At 36.2% G+C, this 21048-nt stretch overlaps 1 protein-coding gene across 6 annotated transcripts in view; it reads left to right on the top strand.

The window, feature by feature from the left end:
- The window catches only part of PPP1R13B (protein phosphatase 1 regulatory subunit 13B), a 55789-nt gene that overhangs the window by 9594 nt on the left and 25147 nt on the right, over positions 1–21048 (top strand). For 4 of the 6 annotated variants that reach the window (XM_017729133.1, XM_017729132.1, XM_017729135.1 and 1 more), the window contains exons 2-4: positions 2163–2310; positions 8824–8943; positions 10432–10499. In XM_017729133.1, the coding sequence (XP_017584622.1) occupies positions 2163–2310; positions 8824–8943; positions 10432–10499 (336 nt within the window). Of the gene's footprint in view, positions 1–2162; positions 2311–8823; positions 8944–10431; positions 10500–12382; positions 12479–18755; positions 18876–21048 lie in introns of those variants that run through there. The other 2 variants (XM_017729138.1, XM_017729136.1) reach the window with 2 other exon arrangements.

The following is a 21048-nucleotide window of genomic DNA, read 5'->3' as shown; positions in this document are numbered from 1 at the left end:
ACCCAGCTTTGTAGAAGACGATACTGATGCCCTCTGAGCTGAGGGAGTCAAGTGGTGTGGTTGAGGTACAGCAAACTTTATCCTGGTGTTGCCAAGGGGACTGTGAGTTTGTGTAGTGCTTGAGATTGGAATTTATGGAGAAGTGACTGAGATAAATAGGATAACTCACACCTACAAGGCTTTTCTTCCTCTTTTGGTCCGTCTGCAGAAGCAGATACATAATCTTGAAGACATGAAACAAGTTTTCTGGGCCAGTGTGACTTTTACAGCAATAAGGAAATAAAAACTTGGAAACTATGTAAAATCACATGATGTTAAGACATTTTATATATCCTTTCATACCAAGAATATAGGTCTTTAATGCAAATGATTGAGGCTGTAAAGCCAGGGTCTTTTTGTATTCTCAAAAAGTTTCAGGAGCTTGGGTTTTATTTTGAAACTGCTATCAAGTGTTATGGGAAAACTGTTCAGAATACTGGCACTAATAACTTTATTAAACTGGTGTCGTTTAATTTCAGTTACTTAATTTACTTACATATTGCACGTTCTTTAAATTTAAATGCAGAGGGAAAAAGAGGAAGAAATATGTTTTCTGTTACCCCTGTGGCTAGAAGAACTATGGGGTTTAAATGGTGGTAAGGCAAACTCTAGCTAGACTTCAAGAAACTTCCTCTTGCAACAGGAATCCTGGATTTCTGGGGTGGATGGCATAGGGAAGTGGTGGAATTTCCATCATGAAAGGCTTTTCAGAACAGGTTAGACAAGCATCTCTGCAGAATAATACAGGTATAGTTTATCCTGCCTGAGGCCAAGAGACTGCATTAGATGACCTCTTAAGGTTTCTTCTAATCCTGTTGGTTTATGTTCATGTATGTGACCCTTTCTTCTTAAATATGAGGTCAAATTCCACTAGTAGATTCCACATCAGGTACTTGGTATATAACCACAGCCACTGAATACTGACACTGTCTGAATCTTCTGTTGGGGGAACAATAATGTTTTGAGCTGCTTACAGTAGGTGGTTACAGGCACTTTCATTATTATCTGTTGGCTGTATCCTGTAGCTTCCTCCACCTTGTATTACAGCTTTTACTATGGCTTCCTTTATGCTGCTGTTGGAAAAACTCAGGGCTGAATTCTGGTATAGTTTCAGTTCTGTTTGACTGCTTCTTGTGTTGATGTGTAGGTACTTGAATACTTCAGGACACAGCATGCAAACTTGGCAGGTTAAGGGAGAGTAGAAACCTGGACTGAAATAACCTGGAGGACTGCTGAGACTGAGAGCTTGAAGCCTGGGCTTTCTTGGAATTTGTCCTGTGTCTATTTCTAAAGCAGACTGCTCTCACTCATTATCTAGCTGTTATTAATGTCAGTCTCCAGTCTGGCTGATGTATGTGTCCCACAGATAAAAGTATTATGAATGTTCTTAAGAGTTGCCTATGCAAATTGAAGCACAACTTTTATTTACCTGAAGAGTGCTTATTTAATGAAGAGCTGTTATTAGGTTCAATATGTGACGCCACATTTTATTTATGGGAAAGATCTGGAAGAACTTTAATTGCAAGCAAAGTTATTAATTTTATCATGTTATTTAGGGCCATTTATTGTTATGGTATTTTTTGCCTTCTAAAATACGATGTTCTCTCTTTTCCTTCCCCATGAGTTTACAGAACAGTGTTGTGACTACAGATGGGAATTAAGGTGCAGAGAGAATGGATAAAATTATTCATTTAATTTTAAGCAGGAGCTTAGAGTCAGGTGTCTTTCAGAGGATTTAGTGCATTTTAGGAATATTTGTCTTTGAGTACATCCTGAAGCTTGTGGTTACTCTGCCAAAGTGTGCATTTATTTTCAACATTTAAATGCTATGATTTCAAGCATCTAACATAGCTGAAACTTGTTCCTTTCCTCTCAGCCTTATTTTCAGACAGAACTAAAGCATTTCAACTCAAGCTTTTATAAAAAAAAAATTGTCAATTCAATGTACTGTCAAAAAAAATGAACACAAAGGACTAAATCTTTGTTAAAGTTACAGGAGACTGAAAACTACTTTGGAACATAGTAGGCATACATTTCCATTTACAGAGGGGAAAAAAATTACCCGTAATCTTATTTTTGTCTTTTTTTTAATATTCTGCTATTTTTCTTTTTATTTCTTTCAGATGATATTAACTGTGTTTCTGAGCAACAATGAACAGATTCTGACAGAAGTTCCAATTACACCAGAAACAACCTGTCGCGATGTGGTGGAGTTTTGCAAAGAGCCTGGAGAAGGAAGCTGCCATCTGGCTGAAGTATGGCGTGGAAATGGTAAGTAAAATGTTAACTGGAAATGGATTTTAATATGTGCACCAATTATAAAAAAAGAGTGAATTCTCAATACTAATTATTTCAATTACATATTGTACTCTGATTTTTTTCTTCTAGTAGTCTAGTAATTCTTGACACTTTTTTCTTTTCTGTTTTATTCCTCAGTCTGAAGCATTTGATAAAATGCATATGTAAGGTCTGTTAGTGTTCTGTATTTCTGTTTTTCTAATAGGATGGGAGGGTATTTAAATGACAGTAGGGAATCTCAGGATGAGATCTCAGTCAGTGGGTGCAGATCACCACCTGCATTCTTTCCAGTCCTATTTCTTCACTGTTAGCATGTGAACACAAACTGAAATTTAAGAAAGGGTATAGACTTTTTTTTTCTTTCTGTGTCATGAACAGCACATGCTCTGCAGACAGCATTATGCCAGAATGGAACATAGTATCTCTAGCCTATTCGTGAACATTTCCTCTCAAAGATTTGTCAGCCCCTCTTGGGGCAGGTAGCAGTGTCCATATCCTATTTGTGTTGCAATTATTATTTAACAGAATAGTGAGGCAGGTAGTTTTTTTCAGGAATGTGTCAAAGTGCATGCATGGTAGATTCTGTTTTTAAATGGATTCTTGCAATTGCATGTAGTACAAACCTTATTAAACAAAGTTTATCAGTGTATGGATCTAAGTAGAATTGGTGGATGGATGAGGAAAACAGACATGTTCATAGAATCATAGAATAGGACCATGGAATGGTTTGGGTTGGGAGGGACCTGACAGATCATCTAGTTCCAATCCCCCCTTCTTATCTCTTAGTATTTAAAGTGACCCCTGTTTAATGTAATTTCTTCTGTATAAAGACTGATGAGGTCATAACTGGATACTGAATTCTTAAATTTTGCATTGAGGTGTTTTATTTTGATTGGGGCCTTTTTGCCAGGCAGACACAATGGGTATTATTCAGATGCCTTTGGAACTTTTACATATTGGCAATCTAGAATATTTTCCTCCTAGGAAAACTATGCCTCATCTTTTTCTAAACTGTTCTAAGACTTTGTAAAAGGAAAAGGTACCTCAAGAAGTTCTTTCCTACCTGGATGGAAACTCATAGTTTAGGCAAGAGTGAACAGGGGAAAGGTTAAGAATTGTACGCCTGCAATTCTAGGAATACAAAGTCAGTATATGCTTAGTTAGAAACTTGTCTTTAAGGATAGAACTTGAAGAAGGGTTAAAACTTTTTCAAATTGGAAATTTGGATTATGGAGTCTATGATGCCAAGTGCATCATAGACTTCTAAAATGGATCTGCAGACTTTAATGACACTCCAATCTTCCTAATATTTTCCAATCACTCATTTGTGAAAGTGTAACATACATGGTATTATTTATTCTTCTGCTTTCACAATACTTTTGAAGGTGTACTTCTGAAAAAGGTGTAGGAAAGAATGTTGTCAGCTAGCTTCAACGGGTGACTGGAAACTGGAAAAGTGATCTGTGTCATCTTCCTGGAGCACTTACACCTTGCAAACCTTGGACCTTAGAAGCACAGGTTTTCTGTGATAAAATATTTTCTCAATCTTAAATGTTATCTGGGGGTATAATACTTTATTTCTCAAAGTGTAAGATATCTAAAGATAAAAGCTTCTATAAAGTGGGAAATCGAATTTATCCAGGAAGTTGCGATGCAGGCACTAAGACTAAATTTTGGGCATCTACCCTGAGAGTTACCTGTCTTTGATCCCAGTAAAGTCAGTGGAGATCTGGATATTACTGTGAATAGAAAAAAAGGAGATGACTGATTTCAGCTGGTTGTTTTCTTTTAATTTTGAGCACTGGAGCTCACCCAGTTTTCTGAAGTGGAGATCTTCATACAGACACTTAGGTGTAGGAGCAGAGGCCTGCCCAGAGCCCATTGTTAGCGCCGAGATTCTGGTAAAACTCGCATGAAGGTGTTTTCACAAAGGTGGCTTTGCTTTCTGAATTCCCAAGATGATAACTCTGTAGCTCTATTCCACTGAAAGTGTAGAATAGAAAATAGTGGAGAGAATGAAAGAAAAAATAGAACACTCACGTATATTTTTTGGTCTTTCAAAAAGGCCTGTAGTGTCAGCAAAAAAGGTATCCTGCACCCCAAACTCTGGTTTTAAGGTTCTCTGACAGGAATTTCAGCACAAACATTTATTTTGTTGTTCTTAAATACAGGATACAAAATCTGCAACCTCAGCTTCTTGACCCAAAGTCTAGGGCACATAGATGTCTCAGTGGAACGACGTGGGCAAAATTTGATAATTTTTCCTTCTGCTGCTTCTGAGAGCTAAACTGAACTCTTTCCACTGAAGTTTTTAAAAATAATTTTGTCTGGAGTAGAGATCTGATGTAGAAAACAAGAGTCTGAACAGTTAAATGCGACAGTTAAAACAAAAAACTTTAAACTATGGTTCTGAGTGGGAAGTGTGAGGCAATTTGCAATAAAACTGCTGCATGTTGTGCCAGTGAAAAAGCATATTTTATCTGTTCTGTTACACTGTCTCTGATCCCTCACCCTTATCCTCAAGAGTTCCGCAAGTGTTCTTTCCGAGGACATTTTGGAAAGTAAAATTCAAAACAAAAGTTAATACAGAAAATCATGGGCTGAAAAAACGCATTACATTTCGTCATACACCAGAAGTGGTCTATTTTCCTGACAGTCTCTCCATGTGGCACAGATGACAAATTGCACCTCTCTCCATAAGAGAGTGCTGTCTACCTGGCCTCTTGTGAATGTGCTTAACTCTTCTGCTCTACAGGTAGCCACAGTTTCTTTTAGGTAGCCCGACTGAATAATATATGTCCATTCAAATTCAAAGCATTGGGACTTGTGGACTGTAATCTTATTATCAGGTACAAATAACAGTTTGCATGCCTAAAAGCCTTTCTAATTTCTATTGCTCTAACAAAATACTGTCTCTTTTAATAGCGTTCCTGTTTTGAATGTGTATGTACAAGTAAATGAGAAACACTTCATTTTATTTTTAGAGGATGAGAGACCATTTTTCTTCCAGAAAAATGTTACTAAAATCCAAAAATTATGTAAGATTTCTACAGTGCAGAAGATGACAGTATCTTAGCTGTTGGAAAATACATTGGTTTATTTCTTATTGTAGCTTTTATCTGTTTGCTTTTGTGTTTCTTGAGATGAGTAGTAGTTGAAAAAGTCAGTAGCATTTGTGCCTGATATATTGGACTTTGTACCACCTTGCGCTTTGTCAGTTTGAAGCTTCCTCTTTTTGCAAGGATTTCTCATGCCATAACAGGAGAAGAAACCAGAATGTTCTTCTTCATTCTGCTGTTACTGCAAATAGCAGTCAGTAAGGAGGGTAAAAGACAGGTCTGATGCCAGGAACTTGTAATATGTTTAAAGAGACAATTGATTCCAACCTTTAAATCCACCCAGTACGAATTATCCAGTTCATTTACACCTGGAATGCCCTTCAGCAATTGGTTATAACTGGTATTCCTCAATGTGATGGTAACACAGGAGGCAAGAGTGTGTGAAAGAAATGGTTTCTTACTCGGAGTGTACTTCTGCAAACCTGAGCAGGGAAAGACTCAGTCCAGATCTCACAGCGAACTCCCCTAAGGAGATAATCTATTACTTTTTATTCTGGGTTCATGTAGAGGAGGGATAAATATGTTTATTACACATAGCAGGATCCTTGAGGTCAGGAAAAAAATAGATTTTGAAGACTGAAACTTACTTTTAAGTCGTGGATTTGTAGCTCCACCAGAAGGATTTTTTAACTCTTTTCTGAAACATGGGTGCAGTATTTGTGTTTCAGATTCACAGGGTGTTTTGTTTTGGAATCCTTAAAAGTAGCCTATCCTCAAAACTTCTACTTAAAAGGAAAGGAGTATAGCTCATTTCTCAAAAATGTTTTAGAATCTTGAGCCAACTTAAAATCTAAGGCAGTTTTTTCAGATAAGTATGAATATATGCATTTATCATGGTTTTCTGCTTTATTACTCATGAAAACAAATGTTCTCTAGATCATGTTTGATGTGTTAAAGTATAAGGATCCAACCTTTTTATTATTACTCTACACCTATTCTCCTCGTAACATTTTCTTCCTGCTCTCAGAATGCTCTGTCCTATTTAAACTCCTAAAAAAATTAAAATTGAAGTTTGAAATAGTTTTGAGAAACCAATTACTGACAAATATTTCTGAAGCTATAACAACTGGGAAAAATTTAACTGTAGCATTTCTCTTTGTTTTGTTTTCATTTTTGTTCTTAAAGAACAGGGATTTTCAGAAAATATCTCTTTGTGCTATTATACTGCAAATATAAGATCATGCTTTCTTCTTGCAGTTCTTGTAGACTTAAAGGATTTAAACTGAGGGAAGCAATGGGAATTTCAATTCTCATCATGTCTTAAGTGTTAATGTCCATTTTTCTTCCTCTTTGTTTCTTGAATTTGTTTCATGTAGTACAGAATGGTTAGTGCTGCTCCATATTTCTTTTCTTTGTTTCAGTGATGTTGATGATGCTGTTACTACTTCAACCTGTTTTCTGTCTACATTAGGATAACATCCCAAACTGGTTTTGTGAAAGAACTGCTAAACTAGTAGAAAATGTCTTTGCCATTTCTTTCCATTGTCATGTCTGAAAAATATTAGTCTTAATTATTGAAGGTGCATTATGTAAATGAAACTTCTTACTTTGACTAGCTCCTGGGATCAGGGCCTTACTTTTAATGGGAGACCAGCTTAACCAGGAGGGAAGCTGCAGCTACTCCTCACCATTACAGAATTAGCCCTGCCCTGTTCTAGTGGGGCTTACCTGGCAATTTTTCTGTTCGAGAGAAATTCCTAAAGATTCATATCTTGTGTCCTAAAATTGCTGAACTAAACCACTTAAATATTTTTACATTCAGTGATCTTTAGAAGACTCATGCTGCAATTTTAGTGGATATGCTTCAAAGCACTTGAAACCTTACTTTACTTTAGGAGTTGAAAAACCTGAAAATCATGTTTTTAAAATACCTTTTCAAGAACTGAGTAGTAATAAGCCACTGACCTTATTCTTGTGTGCTTAAACATTATTGACAATGTTTCTGGGACGCTACTTGAGGAACAGGAAGAAGTTAAGAAAATGATTTATTTTTCTAATGCAATTGTTGTGTTTTGGTTTAGGGGGGGTGGTTTGTTGGTTTGGTTTTTTTTGGAGTTTGTTTTGTGTCTTCTTTTTTTTTTTTTTTTTTTTTTTTTTTTTCTTCAGAAAGATAAGTAACCAGTCACCTGATGAATATGATTAGCTTGTGGTTTAAATGACCCTTCCCTACTGAAAGCAGCTAGATCTAACTGTGGCTAAATTATGTTAATCACATACCTATTTGACATGACATATTTTGACAAAACAGTTTATTGTATTAAATGCATTGTGAAACAATTGATAAAAATGTATTGTTTAAGCACTGCAGTTAAGTATCCCAAGAGTATCAAGACATGTACATCTATGTAGCTGGTAATGCATATAAATTTAGGTAAATTTTATTACATAAAGGTATATTTGTGATTTGGTTTTCCCAAGCTTTCCCCAAGATTTCTCTTAAATCTTTGTATCATTTTGTCTTCTCATGTCAAATGGGTGAAGTATGAAATGGATAACAAATTGTTAGTGGTGCTTTTCCTGGTAGGAGATAATGTGGTTTGGGTTTTGAAGGCCAAAAGCATTTTGCTTTTAACAACAAAGTATAGTATATAATATAATTTTATTCTGGTTAGAAGATGTAATTTGGTACTTATTATTAAATCTTAAAATGGAAATTTTATTATCTTAGTAAAAACATCTGGTAATAAATGCAAGTGTAATTATGGAAACAGGGAAAAACTTGTCTTCTTAAATGTATTTCCATTTTGAAATACTAAATATATAGTGTGCAGCCTCCTACTAATATTTTTTTTGATCAGTTTAGAAGAATTAATTACTCTATGAGAATGTCTTCTGTTTTCTTGGGGAAAAGCAAAGAGACTGACTGTTGCATAGAAGTTAGTCTTTATTTGTTCAAAGAGTTGCCAGTAATTTCACAGATACTGGAAGTTAGTGTCTAGCAAAGCGTATTAGAGTGGGAGTACCTGCTCAAGTGCTTAGGAGATGAAATGTCAATAGAATGATAAGGCTTTTAGTCTGAGTGGAAATCCAGAGGCCCAAACTGAATGAATCGTTTTAATAATAGAACAGATTGCCCATCTGGTGGTGATGGGGAGCAAAGTTGCTATTTCCTAAGTTAGGGTTCCTGAACACTGGTATGGTTTTGCAAGCTGGTTCTGTAGTGCTGTGTTACAGTAACAGGCCAGCTTTTAATACCATCCATCCAGTGTCTGCTGGTGCCTGTTTTTTAGACTTCATGTAAGACAAAATACATTGGATATATTGAATTGCTACCAAAAAGGACATTCTGATCATTAATAAAAGTTTTGTATAACCCTGCTTGATTTTAAGGAGTTGTGATGAGGTTTTTTTGGTCTGGTACTTTCAGAGCGGCCCATACCCTTTGACCACATGATGTATGACCACCTACAGAAGTGGGGGCCCCGCAGGGAAGAGGTGAAATTTTTTCTTCGTCATGAAGAGTCACCAGCTGAAAACAATGAACAGAGTAAGTATATTTATCCTGTAGTGCTGTCACTGAAACAGATTTAAAAGATTTCTGAAATGAGTTTTGCTTTCAGTTCATTCAGTGAACTTCAGTGGTTATATGTAATACAACTTCCTTATACCTAAGCCATTTTGAACCTTCCTCAGGGGCACCTTTATTCTTGTTCTTCAATTCTCTTCTTTAGAATAATTTCTGCTGGTCTGTTGAGTAATAGCAAAATCCATTTGTATTTTGCTTAATTTGGATCCAAAAAAGTTGGTGGATATTAGAGACTTGTAGTTTTTTCTTATTGAGAGAAAGTCCCTACATTTTGAGTGGGTGAAATGGTTCTTTTTGACCTCCTGTTCTTTCAGTTGCACAGAGAAAGACTTGGTAAATTCCTTTGCCTCCTTTAAAAACTCAAATCTGCCAGACATCACTGGCAGAGGTTTCAGTGCCTTTACTTTCTCAGAACTTCATGAAGGTATATTTAATAGTGGTGATAATTTACATCCTGAAAAATTGCTGGTTTGCTTGGTTCTATAGGAGAAGCCTTTATATGAAACAGTGCCCTATGAAGTGGGCTTTCTTAAAAGTCTGTATTAAAAAAATAGAAGTGTTTTAGTTTTCTGAACTTACTGGTGTAGACTGTACTTAATCTATGAGAGAGTTTTGAGGCTGTGCATTATAGACTTAATGGCTGTCAGACTGTCTGAAGGACGGGAAAGGTGTCTCAGTGAGGTGTGTTTGCATGCCCAGATTATCCTGACTCATTCATCTAATCTGACTACTTTTAACAACAGGATTTCAAGTCTCTGCTGAGTCCTTCCTGCTTTCAGCTGAGGTTTCTTCTCTTATTTTTAAGTGGTTCCTGCTTGTTTTGAATGCAGAAGTAGCAGACCCAAAAATGTGTGAGGGAATTTTGTATTAATTAGTACTTCGTAAAATAGCCAGCTATCCTTTGGGCAATACAAATATAAAGTATGTTAAGAAATTTAAGATACACCTAAAGCCAAAGAATTTCAGTGTACAAGGAAAGCATTGTTTCTGAACCATGCATGCAATGCTTTTTAATTCGTCATTGATCTATGGATCAATTTGTAGATTAAAGTTGTTTATAAGTTAGAAATTAGAAAAGCTTCCTCTACTAATACTAATTTGTAGTATTCAGTTGAAGCTACTGCTTCTCATGGGCACAAATTATAAAACTTGAGTACATTGCCCTTCAGGACATCTTTGCCCAAAGAGAAGTTAGGAAAATAGAGCTGCATGTCTGTACTTTTAACTGAGGAAGTCTGTGAAGTAAAAGCTTTATTTCTGCTGATTCACTGCTTATAAAAAGTAACTTCAGTAAGAAAGAGTTGGAACTAGCAGAATAAAAACCCACAGGTAAAAGTTTCATACAAATTCTTGAACAGAATTCTCAGAACATTGAAGAACAGACTCAAGACTGAAAACTATTTGTTTTGAAAACTGAACTTTGCACTAAGAGTGATACTTTACTTTTAGGTGGACGTCAAGCCCAAAATCAAAGAAATGGCATAAATATACCTGTGGAGAAACGTACAGAGAATGGGGTATGTAATAAATCCTAAAGGTTTGGATCAACACCACTCAAATACTTTGTGTTTTAAAAATTATTACTTTTCAAGGTGTATAATGATGGGAACTGGGGAAAAGATACATTGATCTTGGCTTTGTTTTGATTTTGTTAGAAAGTGAATGGTACAACGTGTCTTTTTCATCAACTGCTCTGAATTTTCTGTCTAGAAAGAAATTACGTCATACCAGAAGCCCCAGAGTCTTATTAATTCATGTTCTAATCTGTTTTATTCATTCTGTGTGAAGTAAAACCAAGCCACATTATTCTTTCACACTTGTATTGCCTGTCCACATGTCTTTTCTTTGATTTATCTCACTGGGACTGATTCATGACATTCCCTTATATGTTGAAACATGAGGATATATCTGTGGATTGGGATGTTTTCCGATGCTGGTAGAAGAGCTTACATACCCCTCAGAGCCATCTTTTTATACTGTTTTTATGCACTTGATTAATTTCTACCTGTGGAGTTTTTAAAACTAGTATATTACTAGGTTTCTAATTTAAAATACAAATTACATACCATAGGCCACCTGTGACTCCTGGCTTGAACATTTTCTCTTTTACACATAAAACATAGTATATCTCTTTCAAAACTGCCATGGCTTAAAAACCTCCTACTCCTGAGCTGAAACTCTCCTTGCTGTTTTCTCGTCTCATCCTCAACACTAATGAAGATTCTGCAAAGCATAGTCTGTTCTCATTTGCTCAGGACCATTCTGGTGCCTTTACCAGGATACTCTAGCTATAGTTGGCTATTTTTAAACATTTTCAAATTTCAATAAAAACATTTGACCTCACCAATTCATAGTTATATTGTCTCTATGAAGCACTGTCACTTTACAAATGTGCATATGGCTCTTTCTCAGAGTAAAATAATACTTGAAGTTTAGAAGCAAACAAATCAGTTTTTTCAAGCTGAGAAGTCTTAAATAAGAAAAACCCCCTAAAATGTTAAAAGTAATTGTGCAGATTCAACAATTTTGTGCTTGTGTACTGCCTGATAATTATCTAAAATTCACACACACTCCCATGTAGCAACAGAGTTGTTCAGTCAGTTTTCAGCTCCCTTTGCAGCTTGTTTTGTGTATGGCATGTGGACCTAGGGGAAGGAATTTTTTCCCCTATTCAAACCAGTTAATCATGTATTGCTTTCTACGTTCCTTTTCTGTAGAGAGCACTGGCTGATATCCTGTGCTGCATGGATCCGTTTATCCAGCTGCCATTGTCATATTGACAATGTAGTGAGATCATGGTGCTTAAAAGTGCTGGGGGAACATAACTCTTTCATGACCTCCCCTGATCTGCTCCTCCATGTGGGTTGTAGCTCATATACTACATTTGAGATATACTATATTTGGAAATTAGGACTGGCATGCCTTAAAATCTCACTTCTTGGCAGGGCTAAGCTTTATGATAGCATGGCTCTGTACTGATTTGAATTTGCTGTGATTTTTTTATAGGTAAAGCTTAGACTTGGTAACTTGAGTACCATTGTTACCTTCATGCCATTCAGTACATATTTTTTTTCTTTTTTTAAATCCCGAAAGTTGGCCACAAAATTAAAATTTGTTAGGGAACTGATCACTTTAAAAAGGACTTTTACCAGGTTTAGGAAAGTGTATTAAATAACAGGTTTATTAAAATAGACTAAAACCTGAAGGTGTTATAGTAATGTGAAACTGTAGTGGGTTTTATGCTAAAAATGGTACAAATTAGGTTTTGGAAGTGTTTAAAACTAAGATTTTCAATTGTGCTAAGTTTTAAATTAGAGGGGGAGGGGGGGAAAAAGAGGTGGCTTCAGGATCAAGGATTTAATCAGCTTACACTTACGTAATGCATTAGGCTTATTCATTGTTGCTGGCATGCTGAATGTTAGACTGGCCCTAAAATCAACACAAACCAATGGAACATTGAAGACAGCTCAAATCTTACCAAATACTCTGCATTCAGGTATATTTTTATTATGTGTGCTGCTTTAATGATGAAATAGTTGATTTTTTGCTTAACGTCGGGTAGAGCTGTAAGTTCGACATGCATAGAAAACTTTAAGATGAATGTTAGTTTTACTGATTGAACAAATAGTCTCGGAAAAATTCTGGACAATCTGTCCAATTAAATTTAGATAATTCTATTAACTGGCATTTTGTCATATGCAGTAAGATTTTTTTTTGGTTGTTGTTCTTTGAAACTATATGTGCTTGATCAGCAATTATTTAAATAATGGTTAGCTTAAAATCACATTATGTAAATGATTAAATTTAATTAGACTATCTTTCAAGTTAAAAATAGAATAGGCTAAGTCACTTTGAGCAGTGAAACATGCATTGTTGTAAAAAGAATACTTACCTGTAACTATTCATCTGGGAGCTTTGCATTCTGCATAACAAAGTCTAAAGGAAAACTCTGTGAGGTTTTGTGAATTGACAAGTGCTCTTATTCTGGAGGTGACCTTTTGGGGTTTGCTTTTGTTTACAACTTTTTTTCTTGGAAGTGGAATTATGCCGTAATCGGGACCTGATCCCTTTCAGTACACAAAGGTAGAGATGCGTGAAGATCAGACTTACGTAACTAAACATTTCCTTTCGCCAGGGAGATTGGACAGTGTCTCAGGAGGGATTCTCTTCTCTGAGAACAGCTGCCTCTTCTTCCTCTTCCTTTTTTTTGCTTGTGTGACTGAGCCAGTGGATCTGAATGCAAGTTGTAACAAGGGGAATTCTAAATAAATATGGGGAAAACAATGTTTTATCATTGAGAGTAACAGACATTGGAACAGACTGTTCAGAGTCTGTGGAATTTTGATCTAGCTGAATGAAGTTCTGAGCAGTCTGAACTGCTCCAATCAGGGCATACTGAACCAGATGACTCCTAGAGACTCCTTTCTGCCTGAATCATTCTTTGATTCTGTGATTGGTGACTGTGAAACAGTGGTCATCCAAGTGCTGGGTCTTGTTTGCTTCCAGATGTCCTAGCATGATCCAAGCATCATTCCATAGTAGCAGCAGCAGTCTGTGAACAGTGAGGCAGAGCAAATATAGGTGAAACCACTGGGGGTCAGTGGCAGACAGGGGAGGGACTGGGGAGCCCCATCCCGGTGCAGCTGCCAGCCCTAGATAGGAGACGTGGATCAGATGTTGCTCTCCCAGAAAGAGCACTGACTAGATGATGACAGTTGTCCAGATGAAATTTCTTGAAGATCAAGAAACAGGAAAACAGATGTAGCTCAGGGGGAAAAAACAATGTGGTACAGGAACATGCCAGAAGTCAAATTTATTGGACTGAATAAAAGTAGATTAGTGTAATGAAAACAGTGTGTATATGAAGAAATACTCATTTGCTGTAGTTGCTTATATATAAAATAATATTATTTAAATAAAAATTATTTTATTCACTATCATTTACTTGAGGAGCGTAAAATGTCAGTTTGTGGTCTCCTGTGCCATTTTCTTTTTAACTTATTTTTGCTGTTTCAAAAATTGCTCCTTCGATTTAGAGAGAGTAATATCAATAAGCTTTTTTCCTAATGGATGTTGACTGAAGTCTTTGCCAAGAAGTACAAAGTGGAACCTCATTTTATCTCACTACAGAATTTGTGTTAACATTAGTGTAAAAGAAATTTGTGTAGAGGAAAAGATCTTCACCACATCCCAAACTGGAGACATGCACTCCTGCAAATTTTCTTAGTCTTGAAGCTGTGACCAGTAGATGAAGTTGAGTGTTAAAGTTTTGTGCTGATTCAATAACAGAACTCATCTTCACTATTTCTGTAAAAGTGTCTCAAATCAGGCTTTTAGCAAAAATTACAACAGGTAGTCCAGCTGTTTTAGTATCCCTTACACTGAGGGAATTCTTACGGAAGTTCCATTAACAGTCGCTTCTGCATACGTGTATACACAAGGCAGATTTTCATAGTACTGATTTAATTTCAGAGAGTGTATGCTTGCTGATAGAGGGTAGATACCCTCTGATGCAGTCTCTGTATTCCACTCCATCATGACAGCAGTAAAGCTACGCTGCTTTTGAGTGCCTGTGGTGTGACTTGTCCCATTCTGTGGTTAGAGATTAGATGGATTTACAAGTGGTGCCAAAATCCTTGAATAGAATTATATGTTGTTCATTAGTTTTAACCATTTGATTCATGTTAGTGTGACCAGATAAAAAGGCATTAAACATCTAATGTACATTTTGTCGTGGGGGGGGGGCATTTACAAGTATTCTTGCAACAGACAAAATAATTAAAAGGTTTCCTTAACCTGTCAGGCAAAGATACAACAAAATCTAATTGTGAGGAAAAAAGGCAAACAAGTCAGATGCTTAACAGAAGTAATAAACTCAGATGAAAAATACATTATATGTACTTGCTTGAAGTTTCTCATTTAAACTATTGAAGGATAAAGAGCTTAGTCTGGATAGAAGTTGTTCTTCAAAGCTGAGCTGCAAATTCAATTTAATATAAGCCTGTAAGTATTAAGCACTCTGTTTATAACATTTAACGATGTGCTTGGAAAGGGCTGCCATTCATATAAGACAGGTTTTAGTCAAATTTGTTTGAAATGAACAAAAAACTACGTCACTCTTGAAATCTCGATTCAGGGGTCTCATAGCAAAGTCAAAGCAAAATAATTCCATTAAAAGATGATTTTAAACAATTTAGGCATAAAGAATTCTAACAGTTTGCAGGAAAGTATTTTTTTCTGAAGCAATATTCATACAAGCTTCTTGGAACATTTTGACCTTCTAGTAAAAGAGTAATTAAATCAGATTCAAATTTTCCCAGTTTTCTGCTGGAACTTTCTCTGTTGTTTTTGTTAGAGACAAAAAGTTATTTTATCTGCCACTCCTGCTGTCAGAGGTGTTCCCTCATGTAAGACATAGATTCTGGAAATTGTTTACCTGTCAGAGAGGGGAGCCTTGCTGTCCCTACAGCAGCCTTCTGCACCATCTCCTAGTTCAGTTCCTAGGTCAGAGTTAATAGAGTTTGGATTCTCCAGAGACTGATAACACTTCTTAAAGTCTGTCTGAAGCATTTTCCAGACAGCTGGCAGTATGTTGCTCTTGAAAAAAAATAGAAAAACTAATCCAACTAAAGGATTTAAGGGAAAAAAATTAAATTAGGAAGCAGAAAAAAATATTACAGTGTAAAGCTAATTTTAATACATACAAATAGCTTTTGAATTCTTGCTGGACTAGAAATCCGAGTCTTTTCACACCTCAGTAAAGGATAGTTATGTAGGGGATAATAGTTTGTAGTGTCTCTACAAGACTTTCTGTGATCCCACAGAAAGAATTTCTGTGAAACTGTAGGGAATTCAAATGCTCTTGACCTCATATCTCCCTCTGAGGCCTCTTTTAAACTTTTTAGGCAGAATCACATCTTTCTTGGATTTGGAATGTCATAAGCAGTGTTTTGACTTGTCCTGTGCAATCTCAAATATATTTCAGTCCATAATGGACAAAGTTACTAGATGTTTAGATTTTATGAGAATAATTTCATCAGTTTCATTGCACTTACTTTGTGATTATTTTCCTGTTACAATTTTAATTATGATAGCATTAGTTTATGACTAATACTCACTTTTAACATCTGACTTAATTTGGTTTGAGGAATCTAAGGATTGTTTGACTAGTTGGGACCAGGAAACATTCTTGGAACCTACTTGGAACATTGTCAAAGAACTGTTTTCCTCTGTCTTCTCCATATATTTACATAAATTTTAATCTCTGTCAGTCTAGATGCCAGATATCTATCTAGATGGCCATGGATATGAGAGTCACAGTATACAGACTTGTGTTATACAGACATTTACACATACTCACTCGGCAGTGTACAGATTTTGTAGTTCTGCTGTTCTTCTGGGCATCAGAGAGAGTTCTGTTCAACAAGTTATAGGCACTGAATATGTGGTTTCCTAGTCCATGACAACCACCAGATGGGTTCCCATTTTGCAAAGGAGAAAATACCTAAACTGCACCACTTACTGTATCTCTACCTCTAGTTCCTGTTTTTACAGGTCTAGTTTTGCTTTTCCTCACTCATGGCTTTGCAGTTTTACAGCAATACTTGGTTGCAGATATCCATGGGACAGGGAGGAGAAGTCTGTATGTTTGTTCAACCCCTAACTATGGTATTTATTTTCCTATGTTTGTGTTGTGGACGTGGAGCAATACAATTCACTCTTTAACCTAGATTTCTAACTAAATGAAGCATGTGAAGAATTGCTTCCAGTTGTCACTGCACATAGAAATCCTGAGCTGCTTGGCCCTTATATAAAGTTAGAACAATTTAGAATGAGTGTTTCAGCTGACGTATAACATTACACACATTAACTCATAAAGTAAACGTTACTGAAAGACTTGTTATTTTTCTGAAGTGTTGCTGTGCAGCCCTTACACCTGGACTGTAAAATTCAATGCCCTTTGTCACAGCTGTATCCTTTTGCAGTCACATTAGTATCATTTTTAGTTAAGCCAAATATTTTAATATCCAGTTATTTTAAGGAAGATGGGACTTGTCCTTTCCTTTATTTCTGTAGATCTTTACAGGAGACAGGTTATGAAATTCACTGCATGGCTCCGAGAGGTTAAATGTGGAAGTTTGAGAGTTTGGACTGTTGCTCTGTCTCTGAGTGGCTTTCAGTTCAGAGCAGGACACACTACTGCTCCATGCAATGCCAGCTATTCATTTTCAGTCCACCTTTCGAGCTCTGTCTTTTATGTAGCTGTGTCGTTTGCAGATCAGTGTTTTCTCTCATCTTTTCCATGGTCTCTGTGGTGTTTCTTATGCAGTGCTGCTGTGGCCTCCTTTCTCCGATGCACCTTTCCATGTTCACTGACTTGTTCATTCAGTTTCCTGTCCATCTCGCCTCTGGACACCCCGCATACCTATTTCCCACCTGCATGTTTTTCCCAGGCGAGTGAACCTTTCCATTTCTCTGTTGTTTCTGCAGCTGCCTCCAGATCTAATTGTTGTTAAGTTTGTTCCCCCTGCAGTCTTCCTCAGATCAAAGCTGAGAGAAATGAAAGTCCCTCTAGCTAATTTAGGAGCAAGGGAGTTGAGCTTGTTCTTCTTCTCGTATTCCTAGTGGACGATCTTACTCTACAGCTCATACCTTTACTCGCTTGCTAAAAATAAGCCTGTTCTTTATTCAGCTGGATTAGTCACTGTATTGTGCTTGGACATAGAGTTCTTCAGTGTCCTTATGGAGACCCATTTGGCTGGATCTCTTGTGTAAGTGCACTGAATCATGCTCAAATTATTTTCTTGAAAGAAGGAAGAGAGGGTGAACTTGCATGTCATTCCTGAGTTTGACAAGGTAAATTACAGCTTTTTGTGTTTTGGGGTTTTATCTTCTACAATATCCTGATTTGTAGATACATAAGAAATTGTTAATGGGGTTTAGTATTTTCTGTAATGTTTAATATTTAAAAACCCTTAGGTCTAGGTTTTGGCTTGTTCCAGTCTTCTCTGGCTTGCAGATTCTTGATTTATGCTATTGCACACATGCTTTAGCTTTATTGGTGGCTCATGTATTCATCTTGTTGCATGCAAGATTTAAGAAAAAGCTGAATTATGTAGGAAAAGCAAATAGCACTGGAAAGGTTATTTGCATAAGATTGTGGTATCTATTCTGACTGTACTGTTTACCTTTTATTTTAGGCAGTCTCTGTTAATAAAGAAACTCTGTTAAGTTTCAGGTGGTATGGTTTGCTGTCACTTTAACCAGTAAAATTGCATACAAAACCCAATGATTTTCCTGATCTCTTTGGTATTCAGTTTTGGCCCAGCATTGTTAATGCTACAGAAATACAAAGGAACAAATAATCCTTGTGTTTTTAAAGCTAAATTGTCTATATTCTTATATTTTCAGTTTAACCTGATAACTGCAAAAGAACTGTGTATTGCTCAACATTTTCCATTGAATATGAAAAGTGCAATGAATCAAGCTGATTATAGTTGACAGCTGGCTTGATCTTGCCGTGATTAGGTCTTTTACTGCTGGCAAAATCCACTCGCCTTTTCCGTTAGCTGATTGCTGATGAATGCAGAGAGACAGCTTTTCATATCGATAAAGAGTTCAGGGAAACCTTTATCCCATATAGAGTAGGATTAAAAGGCATCCTACCTACTATTGATTGCACTGAGCCAAAAAACCATGCAGGAACTTGTAAGATGTGCAGGGTTGTTGATTTGGCTTGTTCAAAACAAGCTGTTAAACCAGTAGTGTAGACAGAAAATAGCGGAAGGATGGAGCTGAAGCGTGTTGAAGCATCGCAAAGGTTTACAGCTGACGGGCAGTGCTGCGAAATAAAGATGTGCTCTCTTGCAATTACATGGGAAAATAGTGAACAGGTAATTAATTACTTTTCAAAATTTGTTAGTTTTACACTTTGGTGGACATGTTATTTAAGTACTGTGTAGCTTTTGAACTCTTAATTTAAGTGATTGTGGGTTTAGTTGTCACATGACCGGAATGCATACCAGCTCAGGTTTTGTAACTCCTTATCTCTGAATTGAAATTCTTAGTTAATCAGATTTTCTTACATGCATTTGCTATCCTTCTTACATTTTAAGACCTTATCAAAAGCTTGTTACTTCCTAATGTCATGGTCCACTTTTGCTTTTGACAGTTTGGTTTTGTGGGAAGTCTTACAGTAAGGTCACAACATATCTTTCAGTTACAGGATACTTATTTTCAGTGCTTTTGTGTTTTAGAAATGTTTTATTATACTGTTCTCACATGAACAATATTACATCAGTACAGAAAAACTTCATATTGAAACAATTACTTAAGGGAAGAATAAACACAAAATTGGTGCTAAACATGTCATTCAGACTAATGATAAGTGCATCTTAATCACCTTTAGCAATCCTATCAGAATAAGCTGTTGCTTTTAGAAAAGACCCAGAAAAATATAGTTCTAAGGCTATTTCTAAAGGATCTAGACAGTGTATTTTCAACGTGTATTGTAACTTGTCTATTACTCAAAATCACTATGAGTGAAAGGATTGCGGTTGTGAAAAGGTCTGAGATTTTGTGCATAACTGATATTTCAACAAGAATGCGTTATCTCTTTTAAGATCCTTTTTTTAGGAGTATGAGGTTGATGTTTTAATTAAAATCAGCTACTGGGTATTTTAGCCAACACTAAAATTAATATAAACATGCTTAAGATTTTTGTGGCTGTTTAAAAGTGGCTGCAAGGACAAGGAAGAAAGTACTGCTTTAAATAAGCAAGTTTCAGATGCTACTTTCCTAGAAGTAATTTAGAAGCAGTCTATTTCAGATGTAGCAGATGTTCAATATATGCTTAAATCCATTTCTAATTTTGAAAACCTATTTTAGCATTGTTTTAATTTTTGTTAAGTTCTGCCTTTTCTTAGCTGTTCTGCTTAAAATAGCAGCCTTACTAAGAAAGTAATATGGGAAAACAAGAAATCTGGAGTCTGTAGCTTATACTGAGTAGACTTTAAACATTTTGTTACGGAGTGACTCAACCATCAGCAAGTTGGAGGAATTACTAACAAGATAGTATAGATTGAGAGAGGTTAAGATTTTTATCAACTGTAGATAATGTGACATTTTTCAGCAAGCTGTGATGCAGTTGAAGCAACTTTATTGTAAGAAACTGTTAGTGTATTTATTTGCATGATACAATAATATTTTATAATAGCATTTGGAAGTAAAATTACCTGATTCTGTTTGTGATGGTAATTTCAGGATTATTTTATTATCATGAGATAGCACACACTAGGTAGAGTTTTCTTTATTCCCAGTATTCTGGGTATCTTTTCTGGATATAATTAGCTTGTTCATTTCCATTAAGCTAAAAAAAGGCACGTGCTATTGTCATTGGATTCTTTAAAATGGATTTCTGCTATCGGCATGTTTCTGACCCAATTAAAAAAATGCAAGGCTGAGCTGTGGATAAAGCCACTAAACTGGAAATAATGTCATCCATGTCAAGATCAGCAAAAACTCTATTTCAGTTTAAATAAAAACAGATGCTTTCTTTTGTCTTTTTTATAGCATTACACATGAGTTTAGATGAAGGATTTTCAAGTTATCTTTGTTGAGCATGTCACTAAGATCAGGTTTTATGGAAAATGTGGTCAAAAATCTATTAAAATTCTTGAATTTGATGATACATAGGGTCAGTATATTTCAGAAAGGTACAGAGGTCAGAATCACTAATCTTCAGCAGATGCTCCATCTCCTTTATAGACCTCAGAGAGCACAAGGAGGTCACGTACTTTTCACCTATCTGATGCAGGACTGGCATAATAAACTCAGATCATCTGTTTTCCTCATCACTACTGAGATGCCAAGGACAGGCACCAAAAGTGTGTGTAGGATATTCTCACTAGCAACCCTTAAAGCTTTGTTGCCACATGGGCTTTTCAGAGCATCCCCCAAACTTATGTTATTTTGAATGCAGCATAAGGCAAAGATGGTGCACATCTGGGTTTCTGCTGCTCATGTCCACATTAGCATTGGAGAATTAGGAAGTCTTTTGGTAGGTTC

The sequence above is a fragment of the Corvus brachyrhynchos genome, unplaced genomic scaffold, assembly GCF_000691975.1.
Source record: "Corvus brachyrhynchos isolate BGI_N302 unplaced genomic scaffold, ASM69197v1 scaffold1, whole genome shotgun sequence".
Taxonomy (NCBI): Eukaryota; Metazoa; Chordata; class Aves; order Passeriformes; family Corvidae; genus Corvus; species Corvus brachyrhynchos.
The sequence above is the reverse complement of the archived record's forward strand: the minus strand, read 5'-3'. Positions and strand labels throughout refer to the sequence as shown.